We start from the raw sequence: 25,079 nt of genomic DNA, 5'->3' as shown, positions 1-25,079 counted from the left end.
AGCACTTTCACAGCATCATCTTCTAGGATTTGAAATATCTCAACAGGAATTCCATCACCTCCACTAGCTTTGTTTGTAGTGATGCTTCCTAAGACCCACTTGACTTCGCATTCCAGGATGTCTGGCTCTAGGTGAGTGATCACATCATTGCGAGTATCTGGGTTGTGAAGATCTTTTTTGTATAGTTCTTCTGTGTACTCTTGCCACCTCTTCTGAACATCTTCTGCTTCTGTTAGGTCCATACCAGTTCTGTCCTTTATTGTGCCCATCTTTCCCTTGGTATCTTGAATTTTCTTGACGAGATCTCTAATCTTTCCCATTCTATTGTTTTCCTCTATTTCTTTGTATTGCTCACTGTGAAGGCTTTCTTATCTCTCCTTGCTATTCTTTGGAACTCTGCATTCAGAGTTTGGAAGGATCAGTCCTGTAGAATAAAGTAAGTGGAACGATGCAGTTAAGAATGTGAGTTCTGTTCTAGTTCTATTACTCTGGGGAGATTTGGCCCTGGGGATTAGTCTCCCGCTCGGTGTGACAGAGCCGGTCTTTGGACTCTCGTAAAAGCAATAAGGGCTTCCCTGATGGCTCAGCTGGTAAAGAATCCGCCTGCAGTGTGGGAGACCTGGGTTTGAGCCCTGGGTTGGGACGATCCCCTGGAGAAAAGAATGGCTACCCACTCCAGTATTCTGGCCTGGAGAATTCCATGGACTATATAGTCCATGAGGTTGCAGAGTTGGACACGACTACGCGACTTTCATTTTATAGACTTCCCTGGTGGCTCAGACGGTAAAGCGTCTGCCTGCAATGCAAGAGACCTGGGTTCGATCCCTGGGGTGGGGAAGTTCCTCTGGAGAAGGAAATGGCAACCCACTCCAGTACTCTTGCCTGGAAAATCCCATGGACGGAGAAGCCTGGTAGGCTACAGTCCATAGGGTCGCAAAGAGTCACGACCGAGCGACTTCACTTCACTTCAAAAGCAATAAGCTCTAGCAGGAAACACCCTCGCCGGAGGCCCAGGGGGCGAATCTGCGCGCAGCGCCCTGGCCAACTCGGGAGGCGGTGCTACCCTAGCCCCGCCTCCTCGTCTAGCCACGTCCGCTCCACGCCCCTCCCTCTAAGAGAAGGCGGGGCCCCCCAACTGAGTTAAGTACCCGGAGGCCCGGCGCCAGGTACTGCCCTCCGGCCATGGACCGAAACCGAGCTTCCGCGCGCTTGACTGTCTTGCTGCGACACCTCGGTTGCCGCTCGGCCGGGACCATTGTATCCTTTGGGTTCGCGAGGTTTGAGCGTGAAGGGTGGCGGCTTTCAGGGCGCATTGCATAACCTCCCCGCTGGCTCTTCCTGGCTCCGCAGCCTCTGTCCCCATTATGATCACATCTCTTTCGGGCGCTACGGGTCCCCAAGGCCCAAGAGGGGACTTTTCCGCCCGGTGGGGCTGCGGCTGCTGGCTCCAGCTCCTGGAGTGGCGTCGCTGTAATCTTCCTGGCCCTCTGTTCCCGGCTTTGGGAAGGGAGGGTGCGAAGTCCAAGCAGGGCTTCTCTCTGCTGCCCTGCACTTTGTGTACTTGACTGCATCTGATCGTCCGGCTGCCCAGAGACAGAGACGGAACCCGGGGCGTAGAGCCACCTGGAGGAGCCGAGGGGTCCTCTCGAGGTGGAGCTGCCCCCCAGCTCTTCCTTCTCCAGGCGAGCCAGGTGAAGCTTACACTGTTTCCTGGAGAAGGGCTGGGTGTCCTGTGTCCGCTCCTGATCAGGCCTGAAATGAATCCAAGTCAATCTGTGCGCCACCGGTGTTGGATCCAGAGAGATGTCACTGTGGGCCTCAGAAATCAACTTGCTTTGCAGAATTGTTTTTGCGTGTTCAGTGATCTCATTCAGGGCGCACAGCACGGGCTGGGTTTCCCCGCCCCGCCAAGTGACCTGATTAGACTCTGCTCTGCTATATTTAGTTCTGAAATTTCTCCTAAAACGATTATACTGTTTCTTTTACTTCCATTGTTGCTCTCCCAACTGTGTTCCAAGCCTTGACGTATTCGAATCGTTATAAATTTAAAATCTCCTCCACAAACTGGTAAAGGGAACCCAAGTGACTATGTAATCTCACTTTACAGGTGAGAAAGCATTTGAGGTTAGGAGAAATTAACTTTCCTGAGCAAGGTCATTTAATGGAACCAGTGGTTGTCAAAGCGTGGTCCCCAGAGCAGCAGCAGCAGGACTACCTAGGTACTTGTTAGAAATGCAGGTACTCAGGCTCCTCTTAGACCTGTGGTATCAAATGCCTGGGAGTGTGACTAGCAACCTGTTTTCACTTAGTGTGATACTATTAATAGTTCAGTTGTGAGAAGTGCCAGTACATTGGGCCCGGATATAACTGGAAGTAGATTAAGGTTTCCGGGTCCAGTCTGTTATTATTTTTAAATTTTAATTGTGTTCTTTTTTTTTTTTTTTTTGCCAGGGTGGGAGGAGGGAGGGCAAGCTAACAGCACGGAGGCTTTTATTTCCCCCAGCAGGGATTGAACCCATCTGTGCCTGTTGCAGTGGAAGCACAGAGTCCTAACCACTGGACCGACAGAAAATTCCCTAAAATTTAATATCTGATCTCACTGGACTTAGTTATAATAGTGTTGAGGTCAGAGCTTGTTTTTTTTTTTTTTTTTTTCATCTCTATTTCCTAGAACAGCACTGTGGAATACAAGCTCCTTGTGATGGTGGAAAAATGTTCTTTGCCAGTAGGGTCCAATGTGGCAGCCACATGTGGCTATGAGCACTTGAAATGTGACAGTGCAGTTAAGGAACTGAAGTTTTCATTTTAATTCATTTCAATTTACATAGCCAGAAGTGGTGAGCGTCTCTGCCTAAATTCACTAAATTTTCAGTGAATATAAGTGTGGTTTAGGCTTAAAGAAACTACTAGAAATTATGTGACAATTTCCTCCCAACCTTAATTATTCCTTTAAGAAATAAGGAATAAATTTTGAAGTAACAGTGCAGTGTTTAAATGCAGATAAACACAAAGAAGAAAATCTATATAACCCATAATTCCATTTCTCACAGATTATTATTTGTAAACACTTTGGTCTGTTTCTTTTCTATATATTTACATAATTGCATAATAACATATTCAGGACCATGCTGTACTGTACAGATTTTTGCATCCATTTTTTTCCAGGTTTACTAGCTTTGTATAGTAAACATAGTAAATGATTATTAGCTTTGTAAACATTTTCACATACTAAGAAAATTCTCCAAGAACAACAATAACAAAAATAAAAACCATAATGCAGGAGTGGGAGAGAGGAGAAAAGGATTGGAAGGCTAATGTCTGGACTGTCCTGGCAGCTTCATTTTGTTGAGAACATCTGACAAAGATGTTAACTCTCTCCCTCGGGGAAAACAGACAGTAGCTAGTAATTCTGACTCTTGGCCCCCCCTCTCCACCTTTTTCCACTTTGGAGACTTGTGGGATCTTAGTTTCCTGACCGGGGCCTTAACCCAGGCGCTGGGCAGTGAAAGGCCCGGGTCCTAACCACTGGACTGCCAGGGAATTCCCATCTTCTTGACTATTATATTGTCCCAACTTAGATACAGACATCATTCAAAAAGGATAACATGTTTATGTGAAGTGTCATTCAGAACGTAGCTCTTTCAGCTAAAGAAACAATGAAAAAAATGACCAAAACAAATGAGATCCTAAGTCAATCATCTGGTGATGACTGGATAGAAAACTAGAAGGAACTTTTAGACGTTTTAAGATATTTAAAAATGATACTGTACTATGTGGATTATATTTTTCTTGGAGTCATTGTTTATTTTATGAACTTTTTTTTTCTTTTGAGAAACCGCAGGTAATTCAGAGGCCTGTGAAAGGCTGTATGCTGCAGATCTTAAATTGAAAGCAACTAGCAATGGCACCCCACTCCAGTACTCTTGCCTGGAAAATCCCACAGATGGAGGAGCCTGGTGGGCTGTAGCCCATGGGGTTGCAAAGAGTCAAACACGACTGAGCGACTTCACTTTCACTTTTCACTTCCATGTCTTGGAGAAGGAAATGACAACCCACTCCAGTGTTCTTGCCTGGAGAATCCCAGGGACGGGGGAGCCTGGTGGGCTGCTGTCTATGGGGTCGCACAGAGTCCAACATGACTGAAGCGACTTAGCAGCAGCAGCAGCAGCAGCAGCAGCAGTGTTTCTTTACCCCATTCATTCTCCAAGTATTTTCCAGCCTCAATACAACCGAAAGATGCAACTCAGTTCTCTCAGAGTGATTTTAAAAACTTTTTATTTTATATTGGAATCTGTGGATTAACAATTTTGATAGTCTCAGGTAGACCAGCAGAGGGACTCAGCAATACATATACATGTATCCGTTCTCCCACAAATTCCCTCCCATCCAGGCTGCCACATAACATTGAGTAGAGTTCCCTGTGCTATACAGTAGGACTTTGTTGGTTATCCATTTTAAATATAGCAGTGTGGATGTGTCAATCCCAAGCCAGAGTGATTTTTTTAACTGAGGGTAGCATCTTGAAGCTTGAACTCTAGTAGGGGTTTGAAAAAGTTCTCTGGGTGAATCTGACACCCGTCATACCCACTTCTTCTGAGAAGCAGTGCTTTACAGAGGGGCACTCCACTAAACTGACAGGTGCTTATTCTTGAGTCAGAGTTGGCAAAAATTTTTTATAAAGATGTTCTTTTTTTTTTTTTTTTAATGACCAGCCTGTTTCTAATATTTTGGATGAACTCCCACTAAGAGAAAAACTTCTTTTGAATAGAACATGATTCTCCTTATTTATAGAATAGAATAGAATAAAAAATTTCCATTTTTATTCACTCAGTAGTTTGGTGGGAGGAATATCCAGGGGGAATAAAATATATGGAAAGTATGAATACAATGTTGGTCAAGTCTCAGCTCAGCTGTTTTCTGCTGGGTGACCTTGGACCAGTTACTGAACCCTGACCCCAGCCAAGGGTTTCTGCTCTGTGCAGTTGGCATAATAAAGCTCTTAGCTTCCAGGCACCTCCTTAGGCTATTGTGAAATGAGACGATCTAAGCAATAGTGCATCCGAGTGTTGGTGTGTAGTCAGTGTGCCTGATGACTGTGTAGGGCTGGTCTTCCCTTGTGAAAACCAATCCAGGGTGGGTTGATTCTAGAAGGGTGATGCCTGGACTTCACTTGATTTGCCTTAAATCACATCCTAGATAGCTCACCACACTTCGGGGGTTGGTTCTCTTGCCAGTTTCCATCCTCAACAATTCCAGTAAGTAGATATAATTTTAATTCTTAGCCATACAATGTATATAAACTTTTTTTCCCCAGTGATAACTCAGATATAAAATACATATTGACTGATAAGAATTCATTATACAAATCCTCTGAATCCAGGACTTGTTCTCATTAGAACAATTATGGAAATTTTTGAAGACACTTTCTATGTGTATTTTAAAATTTAGAAAGAAGGGAAAACATCACAAAGTGCATAAGTTTATTTTATAAAATTCAGGCATGGTATATCTCGTTTAAATTAGCCAGGTTTTTTTTTGGTCACTCTGATATCTCAGCTAGCATCTTTGGTTTATCTTAAAGTCACCTTTGAAGTGGAAGACATTGATCTCCGTGGAATATTCTCATAGAGTCACAGTTCCAAAACAGAGGAATAGACAGGGGGATTTGAGTTTATGTGTGTGCTCTACACTTGTTTAGATTTTGTTACTTTGATTTCTTCCGTAAATACATGAAGCAGACAATTAAAAACATAAAGTATATTGTTTGTTTCCTTTCTGAAAAACCATACATATTCATTACAGAATATATTTTAAAATCATAAAATAGGGTGAATTTAAAAAATCATTCATAATGCCATTACATAAAGGCAATCACTGTGAAACATTTTTCTTTTGGCTTTATTTCTTTATAGTCTTCTTGTTTTAAACAAATAGTGTCTTGGTTTTACATCACTGTCATCACATTTTAATTTAATAAGCACTGTCCTTGCTATTATATGTTCTTCATTTTTAATGTCAAGTCATATCCCATTGAAAGGATATAATATAACCAGTTAATTATTCTTCCATTTCTTGGTGACAGTAATTAACGTTTCAGATTTAAAACTGAAAATTTGTTCAGATTATTTCTTTAAAGTTCTAGAAATAAAAGTGCTGAGTGGAAGAGTACAAACATTTCTCAGGTTCTTGATAAATATTGTTAGGTTATGATTTTTATTTTTATTTTTTTAATATAAATTTATTTATTTTACTTGGAGGCTAATTACTTTACAATATTATATTGGTTTTGCCATACATTGACATGAAGGTTATCATTTTTAAACTGGACTTATCTGAGATTTTTCTTTTCCTTTAGGTATACCCGGGAGAATAATGTTCTAAGCCTAGAACAGAGAAAATTTTATGAAGAAAATGGATTTCTTGTCATTAAAAATTTGGTGTCTGATGCTGATATTCAACGCTTTAGGTACAGTAACACTCTTTGATATATAACAGGAATGTGTATTGTGTGTGTGCAAGGGACTATGAGTAGGATTACCTTGTGTGTGTTCAGATATTTTTCAGGGATCGGGTTTGTTAGGAAGTGGCTTGTTAGAACCTAGGTTCAAGCCAGAGTGGCTTTAATCTCAGTCTCTTCAGTTAATGTTGTAGATATAGGGCAGTTTCCTTAACTTTTCCATGCCTGTTTCTGTATCTGCAGAATGGGGAAAATAACAGTACTTATGCACTAGAGTGGTTTTAGGACTAAATAGGTAAAGTAGAGACAGAGTTCGTTGAACAGGGCCTACCTAGTGCATGGTGATGCTAGGGAGGTGTTTCCTCTTTTGTTCTGATGAAACCAAATCACAAATATTTCCCCACTGGTCCACTAAGCTATGGACTATTCAAATTCTGGTAGCGAATTTCAACTCCACAGTTAGGAGGCGGGCACTTCTGAGTTGGCCATTTTCTCCTTCCTGTCATCAGAACTGTTCGACTTGGGGCTTGAGGACCATTTAGTGCAGAGAAACCACTCCCAGGTCTTTGAGTCTTTCCACAGAACAAGTGGAAGGCCAGGCAGGTGCTTATCGCCTATGGTACTGACATCATTTACCAATTGAATTTTCTAGGAATGAGTTTGAAAGAATCTGCAGAAAGGAGGTGAAACCATTGGGATTGTTGGTGATGAGAGATGTCACCATCACAAAATCAGAATATGTGCCAAGTGAGAAAGTGGTTTCCAAGGTCCAAGATTTCCAAGAAGATGAGGAACTCTTCAGATACTGCACCCTCCCTGAGGTTCAAGACCTTCCTGTGCTTTCTTTCTCTTTAAGCTAATAGCCCATCTGCATGTCTGCCTCTGAAATCTTCGTAACTTTTTTGTTTCCATTTTATCTTGCTCTTTTCTACGGGCCTTCTCAGGTGGCGCTAGTGGTAAAGAACCCCCCTCCACTGCTGGAGACTTAAGAGACATGGGTTCGATCCCTGGTTTGAGAAGATCCCCTGGAGAAGGAAATGGCAACCCACTCCAGTATTCGTGCCTGGAAAAGCTCGTGAACAGAGGAGCCTGGCAGGCTACATTCCATGGGGTCGCAAAGGATTAGACTCTTGCCCTTTTCTACTGGGGCCCTATAGCAGTAGTTCTTAATCAGAGGTGGACATTTGCAAATGTCTGGAGACATGTTTGCTTGTCAGGCAGGAGGGGTGGTGGGTTTTAATGCATAGAGATCCGGATCCATGCCACTGGGTCCAGGGATGCTGGATAATAGCCTGTTGCAGCAAACAAAGAATGATGCAGCCCAAAATGTCAGTAGTGCCAAGACTGAGAAATCCTCATAATTTTGCTATTTTTGCTGGAGAAGAGCAGGAATTCTGTGGTAAACAGAGAGCCTTCTCACACTCCCTACAGGCATGTCCACAGGGATAAAAGTGCTAAGGTTTACCTATTGCAGATTGTTTTCAATTTGTCTTATGAATCTGGTCAGTAGAGGTATCTGTTTTTAAATTTAAACTAGGTTTTTAAAAAATTATTCTTTAAAAGTAGTTCATAGCTATGAAAATATCTAGTGTGGAATGACATGAAGGGAAAAGGAAATTCTCGCACCCCCTGCACCACTCACTGTTCAGTTTTACGTATTCATCTAGAACCATTTCAGGTATAATCAAGCATATTTGTATAACCCCACCTTTTGTGTAACAGGAAGCATCCTGGTTGTCACCTTGGTTTTTCCACTGGTAATACATATGAGAGAGACATCTTTCCATTGGTATCTATGGATCTACTTTATACTTTGTAAACTATTGCATAGTAATGCCTTGCGTGAATGTATTACAGTTTCTTTTTTAAAAGAGTTTATTATTTTTTTCTCATTTATTTATTTTTGCTGGTGCTGTGTCTTTGTTACTGTGCATGGGCTCCTCTCTAGTTGAGGTGCATGGGATTCTCATTTTGTTGGCTTTTCTTTTTTTTTTTTTTTAATTTTATTTTATTTTTAAACTTTACAATATTGTATTAGTTTTGCCAAATATCGAAATGAATCCGCCACAGGTATACCTGTGTTCCCCATCCTGAACCCTCCTCCCTCCTCCCTCGCCATACCCTCCTTCTGGGTCGTTCCAGTGCATCAGCCCCAAGCATCCAGTATCGTGCATCAAACCTAGACTGGCGACTCATTTCATACATGATATTATACATGTTTCAATGCCATTCTCCCAAATCTCCCCACCCTCTCCCACAGAGTCCATAAGACTGATCTATACATCAGTGTCTCTTTTGCTGTCTCGTACACAGTGTTATTGTTACCATCTTTCTAAATTCCATATATATGTGTTAGTATACTGTATTGGTGTTTTTCTTTCTGGCTTACTTCACTCTGTATAATCAGCTCCAGTTTCATCCACCTCATTAGAACTGATTCAAATGTATTCTTTTTAATGGCTGAGTAATACTCCATTGTGTATATGTACCACTGCTTTCTTATCCATTCATCTGCTGATGGGCATCTAGGTTGCTTCCATGTCCTGGCTATTATAAACAGTGCTGCGATGAACACTGGGGTACACGTGTCTCTTTCCCTTCTGGTTTCCTCAGTGTGTATGCCCAGCAGTGGGATTGCTGGGTCATAAGGCAGTTCTTTTTCCAGTTTTTTAAGGAATCTCCACACTGTTCTCCATAGTGGCTATAGTAGTTTGCATTCCCACCAACAGTGTAAGAGGGTTCCCTTTTCTCCACACCCTCTCCAGCATTTATTGCTTGTAGACTTTTGGATCGCAGCCATTCTGACTGGCGTGAAATGGTACCTCATAGTGGTTTTGATTTGCATTTCTCTGATAATGAGTGATGTTGAGCATCTTTTCATGTGTTTGTTAGCCACCTGTATGTCTTCTTTGGAGAAATGTCTATTTAGTTCTTTGGCCCATTTTTTGATTGGGTCATTTATTTTTCTGGAGTTGAGCTGTAGGAGTTGCTTGTATATTTTTGAGATTAGTTGTTTGTCCATTGCTTCATTTGCTATTATTTTCTCCCATTCTGAAGGCTGCCTTTTCACCTTGCTAATAGTTTCCTTTGTTGTGCAGAAGCTTTTGAGTTTAATTAGGTCCCATTTGTTTATTTTTGCTTTTATTTCCAATATTCTGGGAGGTGGGTCATAGAGGATCCTGCTGTGATGTATGTCGGAGAGTGTTTTTCCTATGTTCTCCTCTAGGAGTTTTATAGTTTCTGGTCTTATGTTGAGATCTTTAATCCATTTTGAGTTTATTTTTGTGTATGGTTTTAGAAAGTGTTCTAGTTTCAATATTTTACAAGTGGTTGACCAGTTTTCCCAGCACCACTTGTTAAAGAGATTGTCTTTTCTCCACTGTATATTCTTGCCTCCTTTGTCAAAGATAAGGTGTCCATATGTGCGTGGATTTATCTCTGGGCTTTCTATTTTGTTCCATTGATCAATATTTCTGTCTTTGTGCCAGTACCATACTGTCTTGATAACTGTGGCTTTGTAACAGAGCCTGAAGTAAGGCAGGTTGATTCCTCCAGTTCCATTCTTCTTTCTCAAGATAGCTTTGGCTATTCGAGGTTTTCTGTATTTCCATACAAATTGTGAAATTATTTGTTCTAGCTCTGTGAAGAATACCATTGGTAGCTTGATAGGGATTGCATTGAATCTATAAATTGCTTTGGGCAGTATACTCATTTTCAGTATATTGATTCTTCCAATCCATGAACATGGTATATTTCTCCATCTATTAGTGTCCTCTGATTTCTTTCACCAGTGTTTTATAGTTTTCTATATATAGGTCTTTAGTTTCTTTAGGTAGATATATTCCTAAGTATTTTATTCTTTCTGTTGCAATAGTGAATGGAATTGTTCCCTTAATTTCTCTTTCTGTTTTCTCATTATTAGTGTATAGGAATGCAAGGGATGTCTGTGTGTTGATTTTATATCCTGCAACTTTACTATAATCATTGATTAGTTCTAGTAATTTTCTGGTGGAGTCTTTAGGGTTTTCTATGTAGAGGATCATGTCATCTGCAAATAGTGAGAGTTTTACTTCTTCTTTTCCAATTTGGATTCCTTTTATTTCTTTTTCTGCTCTGATTGCTGTGGCCAAAACTTCCAAAACTATGTTGAATAGTAATGGTGAAAGTGGGCACCCTTGTCTTGTTCTTGACTTTAGAGGAAATGCTTTCAATTTTTCACCATTGAGGATAATGTTTGCTGTGGGTTTGTCATATATAGCTTTTATTATGTTGAGGTATGTTTCTTCTATTCCTGCTTTCTGGAGAGTTTTTATCATAAATGGATGTTGAATTTTGTCAAAGGCTTTCTCTGCATCTATTGAGATAATCATATGGTTTTTCTTTTTCAATTTGTTAATGTGGTGTATTACATTGATTGATTTGCGGATATTGAAGAATCCTTGCATCCCTGGGATAAAGCCCACTTGGTCATGGTGTATGATCTTTTTAATGTGTTGTTGGATTCTGATTGCTAGAATTTTGTTAAGGATTTTTGCATCTATGTTCATCAATGATATTGGCCTGTAGTTTTCTTTTTTTGTGGCATCTTTGTCAGGTTTTGGTATTAGGGTGATGGTGGCCTCATAGAATGAGTTTGGAAGTTTACCTTCCTCTGCAATTTTCTGGAAGAGTTTGAGCAGGATAGGTGTTAGCTCTTCTCTAAATTTTTGGTAGAATTCAGCTGTGAAGCCGTCTGGACCTGGGCTTTTGTTTGCTGGAAGATTTTTGATTACAGTTTCAGTTTCCATGCTTGTGACGGGTCTGTTAAGATTTTCTATTTCTTCCTGGTCCAGTTTTGGAAAGTTGTACTTTTCTAAGAATTTGTCCATTTCTTCCACGTTGTCCATTTTATTGCCATATAATTGCTAATAGTAGTCTCTTATGATCCTTTGTATTTCTGTGTTGTCTGTTGTGATCTCTCCATTTTCATTTCTAATTTTATTGATTTGATTTTTCTCCCTTTGTTTCTTGATGAGTCTGGCTAATATAAATATATTTTCACCCAACATGGGAGCGCCGCAATATGTAAGACAAATGCTAACAAGTATGAAAGGAGAAATTAACAATAACACAATAATAGTGGGAGACTTTAATACCCCACTCACACCTATGGATAGATCAACTAAACAGAAAATTAACAAGGAAACACAAACTTTAAACAATACAATAGACCAGTTAGACCTAATTGATATCTATAGGACATTTCATCCCAAAACAATGAATTTCACCTTTTTCTCAAGCACACATGGAACCTTCTCCAGGATAGATCACATCCTGGGCCATAAATCTAGCCTTGGTAAATTTAAAAAAATAGAAATCATTCCAAGCATCTTTTCTGACCACAATGCAGTAAGATTAGATCTCAATTACAGGAGAAAAACTATTAAAAATTCCAACATATGGAGGCTGAACAACGCACTGCTGAATAACCAACAAATCACAGAAGAAATCAAAAAAGAAATCAAAATTTGCATAGAAACTAATGAAAATGAAAACACAACAACCCAAAACCTATGGGACACTTTAAAAGCAGTGCTAAGGGGAAAGTTCATAGCAATACAGGCATACCTCAGGAAACAAGAGAAAAGTAAAATAAATAACCTAACCCTACACCTAAAGCAACTAGAAAAGGAAGAAATGAAGAACCCCAGGGTTAGTAGAAAGAAAGAAATCTTAAAAATTAGGGCAGAAATAAATGCAAAAGAAACAAAAGAGACCATAGCAAAAATCAACAAAGCCAAAAGCTGGTTCTTTGTTGGCTTTTCTTGCTGCGGCTCTCAGGCTCCAGAGCTGGAGCTCGGCAGTTGTGGTGCGTGGGCTTAGGTGCTCCTTGTGTGTGGAATCTTCCTGGAGCACAGATCAAATCCATGTCCCCTGCACTGGCAGTGGGGTTCTTATCCACTGTAGCATAAGGAAGTCCTGTACTATGGTTTCTGACCAGTCATTTAGAATAGTTAAAAAGGACACTTTGCACAAAATACTTATTAGAACTTATACCCCAAGTGCTGTTAGAAAGTCTGATTCTTGAAGACTGCACAGCTGAGGCATCTGGGAGGTCCGGCCTCTTGAGTTGGGGACGAGAAGGGAAGTGGCCTCTCTGAACCACACATTCTTCCCAACCTCACGTCCTGTTTTGGAAATGAAAATTGTGTGGGTGGATCATGATAAAAGCTGGAAATTATAGGCAGCATGTGGTAGAATGTCTGTCAGGATGTTCCTACTTCCGTAACCTGCAAACCATGTGTCTGGTGGTTCATGCAATGATTTTTTAGGAGGTAGGTATTCTTCTAATAGCTATGTATTTATTTTAATATATATTGGAAAAATGAACCAGCACCTCAAACCCATGATTTGAAGAATTTTATTAATCAGGATAAGACTAAGATAAGACGTAGGGAGAATATCTGCTAAACATATTGGGAAGTTCTGCAAAGCAGGACAGAAAATCTGAGGATGGCTCTTGAATGATGACCATTTAGAAAATCGCAGCCTAGGAGAGATAAATTGGAAGATTGGGATTGACACATACACACACTGTATAGAAAACAGACAACTAATAACGATTACTGTATAGCACAGGGAACTGTACTCAGTACTCAGTAATGGCCTATATGAGAAAAGAATCTTAGTGTATATATGTGTGTGTATAACACTTTAATTTCACTATACACCTGAAACTAACACAACTTTATAATTCAACTATACCCCATCAAAATTAAAAAAAGAAATGAAAAGAACAGCCCTTTTGCCATTTTTTGAATACCCCCCCAGAATGACAAAAACAAACTTTTTATTAAAAAAACAAGCATTAGGCCAGACTCCTTGGATTTTTGTAACATTTCAAGTGTTTTATACTCAAATTGCCTACATTCCTTATACAGAAGAGATCATATAAGTGAAAGCCATAGAATGTGCTTCACTTTTTGTAGTCAGACAGAATTAGAGATTGAATATGGATATGAATTTGAGTGAACTCCGAGAGACAGTGGAGGACAGGGAAGCCTGGTGTGCTGCAGTCTATGGGGTCGCAAAGGGTCAGACACGACTTTGTGACTGAACAACATCATTGTCTTTTTCATTCAACTGGCCCTGCCATTTTGGGCATCATTTTCATGGGAGGTCTTATTCCTGCCCTTCGTAGCTGGTGTCTCAGAGAAATTCATGACTCTGTTGTAGAAGAAGCACTTAGATTTTCAGCTGGTTCTAAGAAGCCTGTTTCAGAGTGTTTATGATGATTTCCAGTTGCTCACTTTTGCGTGGTTTGCTTGCAAGGTTGTGAAATATTGATTGATTGATTTAAATGACTGCCAACGGGGTTCTAGTATAGATAGATGTACTTTGTGCCACATACTTGTGCATCTGATTTCCCATGAACTTTTCCCTCCTTTTTCCTTAGATTCTGAAATATGTGGAGTGCTTCACTGGACCCAATATTATGGCCATGCATACAATGCTGATAAACAAACCTCCAGATTCTGGTAAAGAGCTCTCATTGGTAGAGGAAAAGCAAAAGCAAACAAACAAAAAAAAAGTGTTTAATTAAATTACATAAGATTGATGTGCTAACCAATAGCAAAGTGCACAACTGCTTAATTTTTGCATAAATGAATATATATACTTTAAGTCTCAAAGTAGCTTACATCATAATAACACTGAAGTATAATAGCGATGCTGATGTTAACTAGGGTTATTGCTGGGATTGTAGACAAGTGGCTTCTGAAAGATGCAGTTTAATAAAACACAACTGTCTCTCTACCCCACAGACTCCTGATATTCAGCATCTCTAAGATTTGTTACCCACTCTCACCCATGCATGAGGGTGTGGACTTTGGCTTCCTGATCTGAAGACAGTATTATTACTAACAAATTTAAAACTGAACTTATGTATCAAATACCATAGCTATTCTCAAAATTTTCTGTGCTTGGTAAAATGTAGCTTCTAAGCCCTCCCTCCTAGAGAGACTGATTCAGAAAATAGAAACTAGGAACCTGGATTTTATTAACCATACTCAGAGATACTAATGCAGATGGTTCTTGGCCACACTGAGAAATTCAGCTGTATCAGTGGTAGGAAATCAGCCATTAGAGATCTTGAATCTGTTTCTACTCTGTCTCTGTCCTGATGGCCAAGAGAGGTTTATGTGCTAAGCCTACATACAGGCTTAGCCTAACATCAGCAGGCCTTTCCCTCCCTGGGTGTCCTGCCTGGAGAAATCCCCTGGCCTGGGGGAACTACGTTCAGAAGGCAATTCTAGGGGAGAATGTGAATGTGTGTGTAGTATCTCTGATTCTCCACAGTGATGGCAGAACCAAATGGTTCTAGTTTGGTGCTGAAACCTCTGAGAGTCCTTCTATTTATATATTTAGTTAATTAAGGAATACTTTTTTAATATCAGCCACTTAGAAGTTTATCAGAAGGCCTCAGATTGACCACTCTAATTAGTCAATGTTTTTGGGGAATACTCTCCAATATGTTGGCCACCTGATGGGAAGAACTGACTCATTAGAAAAGACCCTGATGCTGGGAAACACTGAAGGCAGGAAGAGAAGGGGACAACAGAGGACCAGATGGTTGAATGTCATCACTGACTCGATGGCATGAGTTTGACCAAGCTCTGGGAGTTGCTGATGGACAGGGAAGCCTGGTGTGCTGCAGTCCATGGGGTCCCAAAGAGTCGGACTCAACTGAGCGACTGAGCTGACTTGGAGAATGCTAAGCTCTGTGCCCAAACCAGAGTTAGGGAGGAATAAAGCACAGTGGAGATGATGACATATGCACAGATTTCTAGAAAATAGTGTAAGTAGTCCTCGGTTACCAGAAACCCAGAAAGAATCACAGGATCCAGAGGCATTGTGCTGATTCAGTCTTCTAATTTGGAGAAGGCAATGGCACCCCACTCCAGTACTCTTGCCTGGAAAATCCCATGGATGGAGGAGCCTGGTAGGCTTCTGTCTATGGGGTCGCACAGAGTTGGACTCTACTGAGCTACTTAGCAGCAGCAGCAGTCTTCTAATTTGGTGCTCATCTATAGAGGTGGTTTTCTTCAGTATTGTCTCATCTGTTTGGCTTTTGCAAGGATAGTTCATTGTTCTGGCTTTTCAGGCAGAGGAGAATAATACTGGGACTCAAGTTTATTTATTTTAACAACAGATTCTGTTTCAGGAAAGAAGACATCCCGTCATCCCTTGCACCAGGATCTGCACTATTTCCCCTTCAGGCCCAGCAATAGCATCGTTTGTGCCTGGACAGCCATGGAGCACATTGACCGGAACAATGGCTGTCTGGTTGTGCTCCCAGGGACACACAAAGGCCCCTTGCAACCCCATGATTATCCCCAGTGGGAGGTAAGTCTGCTAGACGGCTGAGTCTTGATCAGAACCTTTTGTTGTTTTGATTTCACATCAGTATACATAAGGAGCTTTGCCAATAAGATGACATTTCCTTTCTTAGCAAAACATTGTTCTAGGATTTCAAATGAGCAGGGAAAATTCCAGGATGGCTGATCACACGATCACCTTTATTCTTTCAACAAGTACTTGAAGGCCAACCAAAGTGGTGGACTTTGGTGATGCTATAAAAGATCTGAGATTATAAAGCCTAACTGCAGAGGTCAGACACAAACACAGTAATACCAGATATGTATGCCAAGTGAGTTGTACACACGGACTGTTAGTTCTCTCAGTAAAAAAGAGCATCATCTGCTTCCACCTGAAGAGATCAGCAGAGAGAGGCTCTGGGGAGGACTGAGCAGTATTCTATTATGAGGCTGTTCCATGATTTATCAATTCAGCTGGTGATACTGGAGGACTGTTCAGTGCTTTGGGGCCCATGAGTGAGGAGATTAAATCATTTCTTCAAGAATGATAACCCTGTGGTCTGGCACAGAATGTATTGCAGGAATAGGAGTCCAGAGACAGAGAAACCAGAGAGGACTCCCATAGCGTTTAGATGTAAGGCAATAAGGTCTCACAATCCTGTAATAATGATCAAGGTGGGAAGAGCACATTTTGTTAAGGCAGAAAGAGTACACATTGGTTCTGTGAGATGTAAAGAATATGGCTTTCAGGACTTCAGTGTCAACTAGTTAGAAGTCTTGAACTGAGGATTAGTGCCAGGTGAAAATACCTTGAGTCTAGATTCTGCTATAAAATCTGAAATTCTTCAGTTAAGTTTTGGTTTAGGAAAGGTTGGTGCAAGCAATAGAAGTGGGCTCTCAGTGACTCAAGCTGAAGGGAGGGCCCCTTGGACATACAGAATCCGTGGGCAGGCTGCCAGCTCTGGAGGGTGAGGAGGAAAGAGGAAGTCCTTCTTCAGTGGGAACAGTTGGGCTGCAGCACCTGGAGTGGCCAGATGTACCTTGACAATGTCCAGTCGCTTCAGTCATCTGCTCAGATTCAAAGTAGCAGCAATGGGAGGTGAGACGAGCTTATCTTGCTCACTTTCCACATTGGGCAGGAGGCAAAGACTCAACACAGTGCAGTAGGGAGCAGTCATTCCCAAAATGGAATTTGGAGTTGGAATAGTCTTAGGAAAGGAAATGGGATGCTCTCCTCCAAAGACCCATAAAAGATCGCAAACGTTGTTACTTCTCGTCTCAGTTTGTTTCATAAAGATATAACTATTATCTAATGTAATAACTAACCTTGAAAATATTTTAAAAATTGTTAGAAAATAGTTTGAAAACAAACAACGATTTTTGTTTTTTTCTTTTTGTGCAGTGATTGACTTGGAAAAACAGGGAGTGGAAAATATTTTAAAAGCTAATGTTTTAATTTACTCTTCTTTCTTTACTCTGGATCTGACCTACTTGGTTTCTGGGCTGAGAAAGACTGAGAATTTTCTCTCTGCGAGTTGGGAGAATAGTTAGCTTCTCAGAGATACTTCTGAGTAATAGAGTAGTGATTGATACAAGTTCCAGGTGAGCATGCTGGGGAAGAATGAGCATGGGTTCACCAGGAAAGGTGGTCTCTGTATTCCCGCAAAATGCAAAGCTGATCTGGGTCTTCAGTTATCATTCAGTAATGAACCATAGGTGGAAATTCCAAATATTTCATCAGGTCTAAAAAATTCACGATTCACACATGGCTTTCTAAAAGCAGTCAACTGAGAAAGTTTGGTATATGTAAGTTTTTTTAATATCTAATTTATTTATCTCTTTCTCTTCAAAGAACTTAGAGAAGGTTTGTTTTCCCTGATGAGTCATTGATAAGAGTTTTGATTCTTGGCTTCTTCACTTTTGGACTTGGCTTCTCTCGTGTTTTTAGGGAGGAGTCAACATCATGTTCCACGGGATCCAGGACTATGACAAAAACAACGCCCGGGTGCACTTGGTGATGGAGAAGGGAGACACCGTCTTCTTTCACCCTTTGCTCATCCATGGATCTGGTCGGAACAAAAGTCAAGGATTCCGGAAGGTACACATTCACATCACAGCACTGTTTGAAGATGAATGCATGAGGAAGAAAAGTATCCTGATACATGAAAAGTTAAAGGAGTTGTAACTTTTAACTCAGCTGCCCTTTAGTCTGGTGTATTTACCAGGAAATATATTTGTCTCCCTCATGCTTTGTTGCTTTCAGCAATAAGAAGCTAGATGACCTTAGAATGCCATCACTATTGAACATTCGTGGAATTTCTCCAGACAGAAAGCATAGTTACGTGGCAACTGATAGCATCTTTTCAGAGGAAAAGATAAAAGCAGACATACATACCAAATAATAACATTTGGAAGGTATACAGCTCATATAAGGGGAACGTCTGTAATATTATTGCTATTGGTTAAAATATTATTGATTGGAAAGGAAGGTGTGAATTGGCCACCCAGAAATCAGATATGGCCATGTTTTTCACTCCTTAGCCTCAGAGTGTTTTCAGGTTTATAAGATCAGTGCTTACATTAAAAACTGACAGAATTTCTCATAAGAGCCCAGATTTCTTGCTTCTCTAAAATTCAGCAGATCTGATGATATGCTGGGCTCACATTTCCCTAGGATGACATGGCTGTTGATACTAAATATTAGTGTCTTCTTTGGGGCTGAGTGAAGCTTTCCAGTTTATCACAACAGCTCTCTGTTTCCCTGTGGCTGAGGGTTAGTTGTTAGATTTCATCCTCCATTCATTCAGATATCCACCAGGCTCAACAGGACTGAGATGAGCCAGAGGCAAGAAGGCAGTTCCCTCAGAGGCTCAAAAAACTCAGTATCCAGTTAAATAATATCTTAATGCCAGTTAAAAGAAATAAAAATGAATGCCAAAAAGTCCATGGTGAGCACAATACCAAAATTTTAAAAAAAGATCAGACCCTCTAATACCATGATACCCAGAACTGTGCAAAAGGAAGATATAGGCACTACACTGGAAATAGTGTGTTTTAATATACTAACTTGATGGTTTTTCAATATTTTTGACTGATTTACAGTTTGGGAAAATATTAACCATTGAAAAATGCATAAAAGCGTACAGGTAGGAGTGTACATGTCTTCTCTTTTGCCTCAGGCTCCAATATGGTGCAGAATAGTACTAGGGTTTCCATGGGAAATAAATTTTGTGACTCAACTGCCTAGAAATCTGTAAGAAGTAGGCAGATCTTCTGATGGGTGCAGTCACCCTAAGAGAACTAACTTGTGGCAAGGAAGGTGAGTTTCAACTATCACCTTGCAAGTTAGATCTGTTTATAAGTCCTTCGAGACTGGGGAGAACCAAGTAACTTCCATCTTACTTTCAAAAGGAAACAAGATGAGTATTTTATGTGAATGCTATCAGACTGGAACTGTGCTTTAGATTGGAGAGGGGGTGTCTGTGTATTATTTTCTGTTGCCAGGTCTTTTCAGTTTTTCTTCCCCCATCATCTGTGGCCATTGAAATACCAACTCATTACACCCTCCACTAAATTCTGTAGCTGAGGTGATGAGAAACCCTGAAATACATTCCTTAGTAGGACTTGGCAATATCCTTCATTTGAAAAATAAAATGCTGAAAAGTTAAAGATTTCTTCCTTACATAATTCTGTTCCCTGCCCTGCATATAATTTTGGATCATAATAATTTCCACAGGCAATTTCCTGCCATTTTGCGGATGCCAACTGTCACTACATAGATGTGGAGGGCACCAGTCAAGAAAACATTGAAAAGGAAGTTGTCGATATAGTCAGGAAAAAGCATGGATTTAAAGACGTCACTCTGAAGGTATGTTTGTATGAAAAGACAAAGTAAAGATCTCAGTTTGGTCTTTAGATGCTTAATAGTGTCATACCTGATTCAGTTTGAAGGTATAAAGTGTGTAGGTTTACAGCTCCTTTTGGAAACATTGCTGAGACCTTCTAGGAACGACAGAGGGTTTTGTTTGTACTACTTGCTTCCCCAGTGTGGGGGACCTGGTTTCTCTAAGTCTTCGGGCAGGCCATCGTGTTCCAGAACAGACAGGTAGGAGAGGAAATAGCAGATTCAGAGATGAGGAAATGGAAGACAAAGCAACTTTCTGAACTCATAGTTGTAAATGGTTTGGGCTGTCAATCATAGGCCTCCTTTATTTGTAAAGAAAGCAATTTTCAAGCAAGTGTTTGTTTGGGTCAGTTTGCACTGGGAATTTAAGGACAGCCTATATGTACAGATGGGAAATCACTGATGCTTTTCATAGTGGTGTTAAGACAGTATTTCATATGCCTGCCTAATTAATACACATCACTGTAGATTATTTGGTTTTTTTTTTTTAACTTTTTACTTTGTATTGGGGTGTGAAGCCAACTAACAACATTGTTATACTTAGATTGTTTGTTCTTTACTGGTGAATATTGCATGCTGTTGCTGATCAATAACTAATTATCAGTCAAGGCAACTAAATAAAGTTAGTTTGTATTGTAGGTGATTATATTTGGGGCTCTGAAGCAAGAAGCTGAACTTATTAGATAATCATAAATGCATCATCTATTTCGGGGTGACATGACCCCCAAGTAGACTGAATGTAATGAGAACACAGGGCCTCCCGGTACTTTGAAGAGCCTCGCATGCCAACAACAGCCTTCTGAAAAAACTTCCCACCTCAAGAGTCTTCATCCACCCTTGAGCCATTTTCTGTCTAGAATCTCTGAATGTATCCCCATATCTGAAGATGCTCTGACCTCACATTTGCATCTCCTGGACAGTCTTGTCCTTCCTTTGTCCAGCAATTAAATGTCCTAGAAATGCAACCTATTTTGCCACTTGGGTCTTCCATCCAACACCCTGAATTTTAAGGCAGGATAAAAAACATATATATTCTGTTTGAGGTCTGTCAGGGTTGTACTAATGAATCAGTTCCTCTATTTCTTTTCATGACTGTCTCAGCTATAGTTTATGGACTTTACTTAGAAGAACAACACTAACTCTGCTATAGAGTTCTTTGCAGGCACAAAAGCATGTCCCTGTCCCTTTTCTTTACCAAAACTCAATGGAGCAGTCGAGATAGCTCCACACTCTTCATGAGAAAACGAAGAGTTCAAGAGAATGGCCTCAGTTACTTAAGTGACTGAGATTTCAGAGGAGGTCCAATTCCAAAATTATTCTTCTAGCATACTTTGCTGTTTGCAGAAAAATAAGCAAAAAGTTTGAATTGTCTTATTAGGAACAAAGAAGAAAAAACCAATCCAGTAGCGTAGGACATCATTTTCAGGAGCAGATCACTCAGAATGGGGCAGGGAAACATCACCAAGGGCAGCAGGAGCTTAGGTATTAAACAGTTTTGTGACCAAACATAACAGCAGGTCCCAACACCTCTAATCAACACAGGTGCCAAGCAAAGCATAATGACAGTGTGAGGACTCGCTGTCTTGGCTTATGAAACGTGATTTTAGATATTGGTGAGTAAATTAATTAGAGTCTCAGAATGTGGTTTTTATTTACTACCTTATGACTATTGTGGAGGGCTGTCTTTCCCCCCCATTTAATGATGAGTAGATGCCAGAAATCTTTGTCTTGTGGTGAATAGGTAAATCCAAGTTCCCAGAAACTCATTGTGTTTGGTATTATTTGCAGGATGTTTGGACATTTCGAGGGCGTGTTGTGAAAGGAGAAAGAATCAACCTTTGAAATAGCCCTTCGCTCAAACTCTTGTCAAGAAAACCAAGGTGGAACAAGATGTCAGAGGAAAATCTTTTCTCAATGAGATGATGTAATCGTTTCTATCCATGTTAACAAAATCCAAGCGCACAGATGCAGGACTTAGCTGCGCATGGGTAATAATGCAGTATGGTGGGACGCCTTCAATGGATATAAAGTAGAAGAACTGAAATATTACTGTTTTAAGGAAAACTTGGGGTTGCAAATAACAAAGGTGATGCATAAAGAAGTGTGTTAGATCAGTTTCTTTCACTCAATTAACGCTTTACCCAAGCAAGGTTTAATGCTCTGAAATAAAGAATCCACCACCTCCCAATATTGTGTTGTGTGAGATCTCTTTGCAAATCTGGAACAATGAATATTAGAGATGCATTTAGTAAAAGGTCTAAGAAGGGCATCTGGGTGTAAAATAAGGGTGGAAACTCACATTCTGACACAGGATTCCTTCCATGGCCTCTCTAGGCCACCATGCTCCTTAAAAAAACTGACTGGATCTTTCCAAGTCTTTTTGTCTAAAGAAAGAAGACCAGAGAAATAACTTTCTCTGTCAATTCATATTCAGCATAGCAGCTGAAAACATTCAGCATTTATGAATGAAACCTAATCTCTTTGAAGGTCCAGGAAAGCTTTTAAAATAGTTCTGGTTTGGATATCAAGTGGCATGTGCTACAGAGATTTAATTTAATAGAGCATTGTATTTCTCCACCAGCTGACGGCAGCAAGGAGTCATAATTCTTCTTTTTATAAATTCTGGTTGAATCTTCAGTAAGAAAAACAGAATAAGGAAAAGGGTCCCTTTCTTTAAGCAAAGCATGCGTTTTCCTACATGTTGATTGCTGATTCTGTCAGTTTCTCTGTAAGGACACCCAGTTTAAGCTCAGGTCCAGATGGAAACTGGGGAAGACATGAAAATCCCTGACGTGCTCTCAGGACTATGGAATAACTGGAAATAAAATGTATATGTGGAAAGTCAGCATAAACAGCATGTATGGGACACTGTTCGCAAGAAACTGTTCAAACTAACTTTAAAATACATTTGAAACCTTAGACTTCAAGAGGAAAATCAGACAGCAGAATGTCATCTCCCTGGTGCAGTTCTGAGTGAACTGCAGCCAGTCAGTCAGGAGACACTTCCCCTCGTTTCTGTGTGCCTTGTGCCAACTAGTTCATCTAACAAATATCCAAGCATCTGTTACTGAACAAGGTTCATTCTGCACTAGTTTCTAGAAATGTATTTCAAGAGGAACTGCTCCGAACAGAGATTTACAGCAAAGAGAAAAGACAGAACTGTTTCAGGTCGGCCTCCTCCAAGGAGGAGTGTGGGAGTGCTCCATGTGTAAGCGCATGGAAGCACAGGGGAAAGGGAAGCGGGAGAGTGCAGTCAGGTATCATCTTGATTATTGTGCACAGGTGTGAGTAAGCCTCGGCCTCTGAAAGTTCAGAAGTGGAGACGCTTGCCAGAGACTGGGGCTTCCCAACATCACTCAGCTGGAAAAGAAGCCACCTGCAATGATGGAGGCCTCAGTTGCTTTCTTGAGTCAGGACGTTCCCCTGGAGAAGGTGAAAGGTTGTTGCTGAACCACGCAAGATGCTGGGATTCTTGGTCTCCGGAGGAGAAGAATTCAATCAGGGGCCAGAAATGAAGCTTGATTGCTCAAAGCTTTTTGTGTGCAGTAAAGTTTCATTAAACTATACAAGAGAGAAAGCTTCTGACATAGACATCAGAAGGAGCAGAAAGAGGACCCCCACCCCTGCTAGTCTTTAGCTGGATGTTATACAGGTACTAGCAGTCGGCTAATTAAAGAAAGGAAATGTCTCAAAACTCAGAGAATGGCACCAGGTGAGTCATCCCGGGCCATAAAATGATTGACGTGAATCTTGAAGAAAGGCAGATTTCCATACAAATATACAGTTTCATTAACATAGATTAGGAGAAAAATGGATGAGTATAATATACTGGCTGGTCATATCATTTCTGAGCCTTTAGGTGGAACCGACTTGAAGATAGAGCATAGGACATTAATATAGCTTAAGACAAATGTTTCCATAAGAAAAGTGCATTGGTTAGCTCACGGTTTGAGAAAAGTTAAGTTCAGGTGGAGCTAGGTGTCATTATGGCAACACAGAATTTCGAAGAGAAACCTCTTTTTAAATGTGTATAGAGAAGGGGAAAACATATAACCCTAGTTTGTTTCCTCCTGCCACTTAAGAGAGAGAGAAAAAAAAAAAGTCTGCTACTTGCAGCCTATTTCCTCCGTTTGGAGACCCCTGGCCTTCCTATCTGTTACCCTCTCAAAGGGATAGGCAACCCACTGTGGTATTCTTGGGCTTCCCTGATGGCTCAGATGATAAATGGCCTGCAAATTGGGAGAGGCCTGGGTTCGATCCCTGGGTTAGGAAGATCCCCTGGACGAGGGCATGGCAACCCATTCCAGTATTAGTCCATGGGGTCGCAAAGAGTGGGACACAACAGAGCAACTAAGCACAGCACAGCAGAGACTGAGTGGGGATGGGATTCAGCCCTCTGGTGTCAAAAGTTCATCTAGCAGACACTGGCACATTCCCAGATGGAAGGTCAGTGGTCCTGTTATAGCCACGCATTCTGGGAAACAAACTCACTCAGAAGGACAATGCAGATAGTGGAGTGCAGTTTATTACACTGGTGGGCCCAAGGCAGAGTCTCCTCTCAGCCAAGGACCCCAACTGACTTTTGTGAAAACCTTATATACCTTAAGTGTACGGCTCAAGCCCACATCCCCAGATTCCTTAAACCTAGCCTGAAAAGTGTTAAAGGGAGATACAATCAGGTTACAGCCATGATTCATAATCAGAAGGGGCAACTGGTTATACATTGTAGCCTACACCAATGGGTGCCATAAAGATTACAAAGGTGATTGAGTACATAGGGGATTATTACATTCTTTTTGGCGATGGGAAATGTTGGTATGGAATCCGGTGTTTATCAGTCCAGGAGGGCAGTTTGGCTGTAGGTATGTTATCCCCATGGCTACCAGGCACATGGTCCAAAGCTCACCAAAAGTGAAAGATGTTGTTTCCTTCTTTTTCAAGATGGAGTCAGCTCAGCCTGTTCCTTTCCTCCCTCAGTCCTACCCAATCTTAATCAGTTCACTTGCAAGTAGACACAGCCAAGTCCAAGGTCTGGGTCAGGAACTCAGGGAAACATCTTCTTACTTAGGCTATGTTGCAGCTGGAGGACATGCGAGCCTTCAGTAGCACAGTGACAACAACCTCACTTAGTGGGGGCAGGTGAGATGGATTTGACTGACCGTTTACCCATGCTTTCAAATCCACTCCATGTAGCAGGACCACATATGGAAGGGAGACAGTAGCAGGATGATGCCTACTTTGCTTATGGGACACCCTGGAAAGGTAGGAGCTGGTAATTGAAGGGTTGGGTGGGAATATTGCCAGATCATGGCAGAATGAGGGAAAAGCCTGGCTTCACCATGGGTGAAAGGTGATTTATCCT

At 40.9% G+C, this 25,079-nt stretch overlaps 1 protein-coding gene across 1 annotated transcript; it reads left to right on the top strand.

The window, feature by feature from the left end:
• Positions 1-1,104: 1,104 nt before the first annotated feature.
• PHYH (phytanoyl-CoA 2-hydroxylase) lies at positions 1,105-21,905 on the top strand. Its single transcript, XM_061436064.1, has 9 exons — positions 1,105-1,257; positions 5,197-5,255; positions 6,356-6,466; positions 7,110-7,278; positions 13,893-13,974; positions 15,660-15,841; positions 17,762-17,911; positions 19,550-19,681; positions 21,506-21,905. Exons 1-9 carry the CDS (start codon positions 1,183-1,185, stop codon positions 21,557-21,559), a joined length of 1,014 nt encoding a protein of 337 aa, XP_061292048.1. The 5' UTR covers positions 1,105-1,182; the 3' UTR covers positions 21,560-21,905.
• Positions 21,906-25,079: the final 3,174 nt, after the last annotated feature.

Source organism: Bos javanicus, chromosome 13 (assembly GCF_032452875.1).
Source record: "Bos javanicus breed banteng chromosome 13, ARS-OSU_banteng_1.0, whole genome shotgun sequence".
Lineage (NCBI taxonomy): Eukaryota > Metazoa > Chordata > Mammalia > Artiodactyla > Bovidae > Bos > Bos javanicus.
The sequence above is the reverse complement of the archived record's forward strand: the minus strand, read 5'-3'. Positions and strand labels throughout refer to the sequence as shown.

What these genes read in the sequence shown, in the direction of transcription:
- PHYH (XM_061436064.1), top strand. Translation starts at nt 1,183, where the DNA reads ATGGACCGAAACCGAGCTTCCGCGCGCTTGACTGTCTTGCTGCGACAC. An exon ending in TTCCATCCTCAACAATTCCA is followed by an intron (nt 5,256 to 6,355) that starts GTAAGTAGATAT and finishes CTTTTCCTTTAG; the next exon opens with GTATACCCGGGAGAATAATG. An exon ending in TTAAAGACGTCACTCTGAAG is followed by an intron (nt 19,682 to 21,505) that starts GTATGTTTGTAT and finishes TATTATTTGCAG; the next exon opens with GATGTTTGGACATTTCGAGG.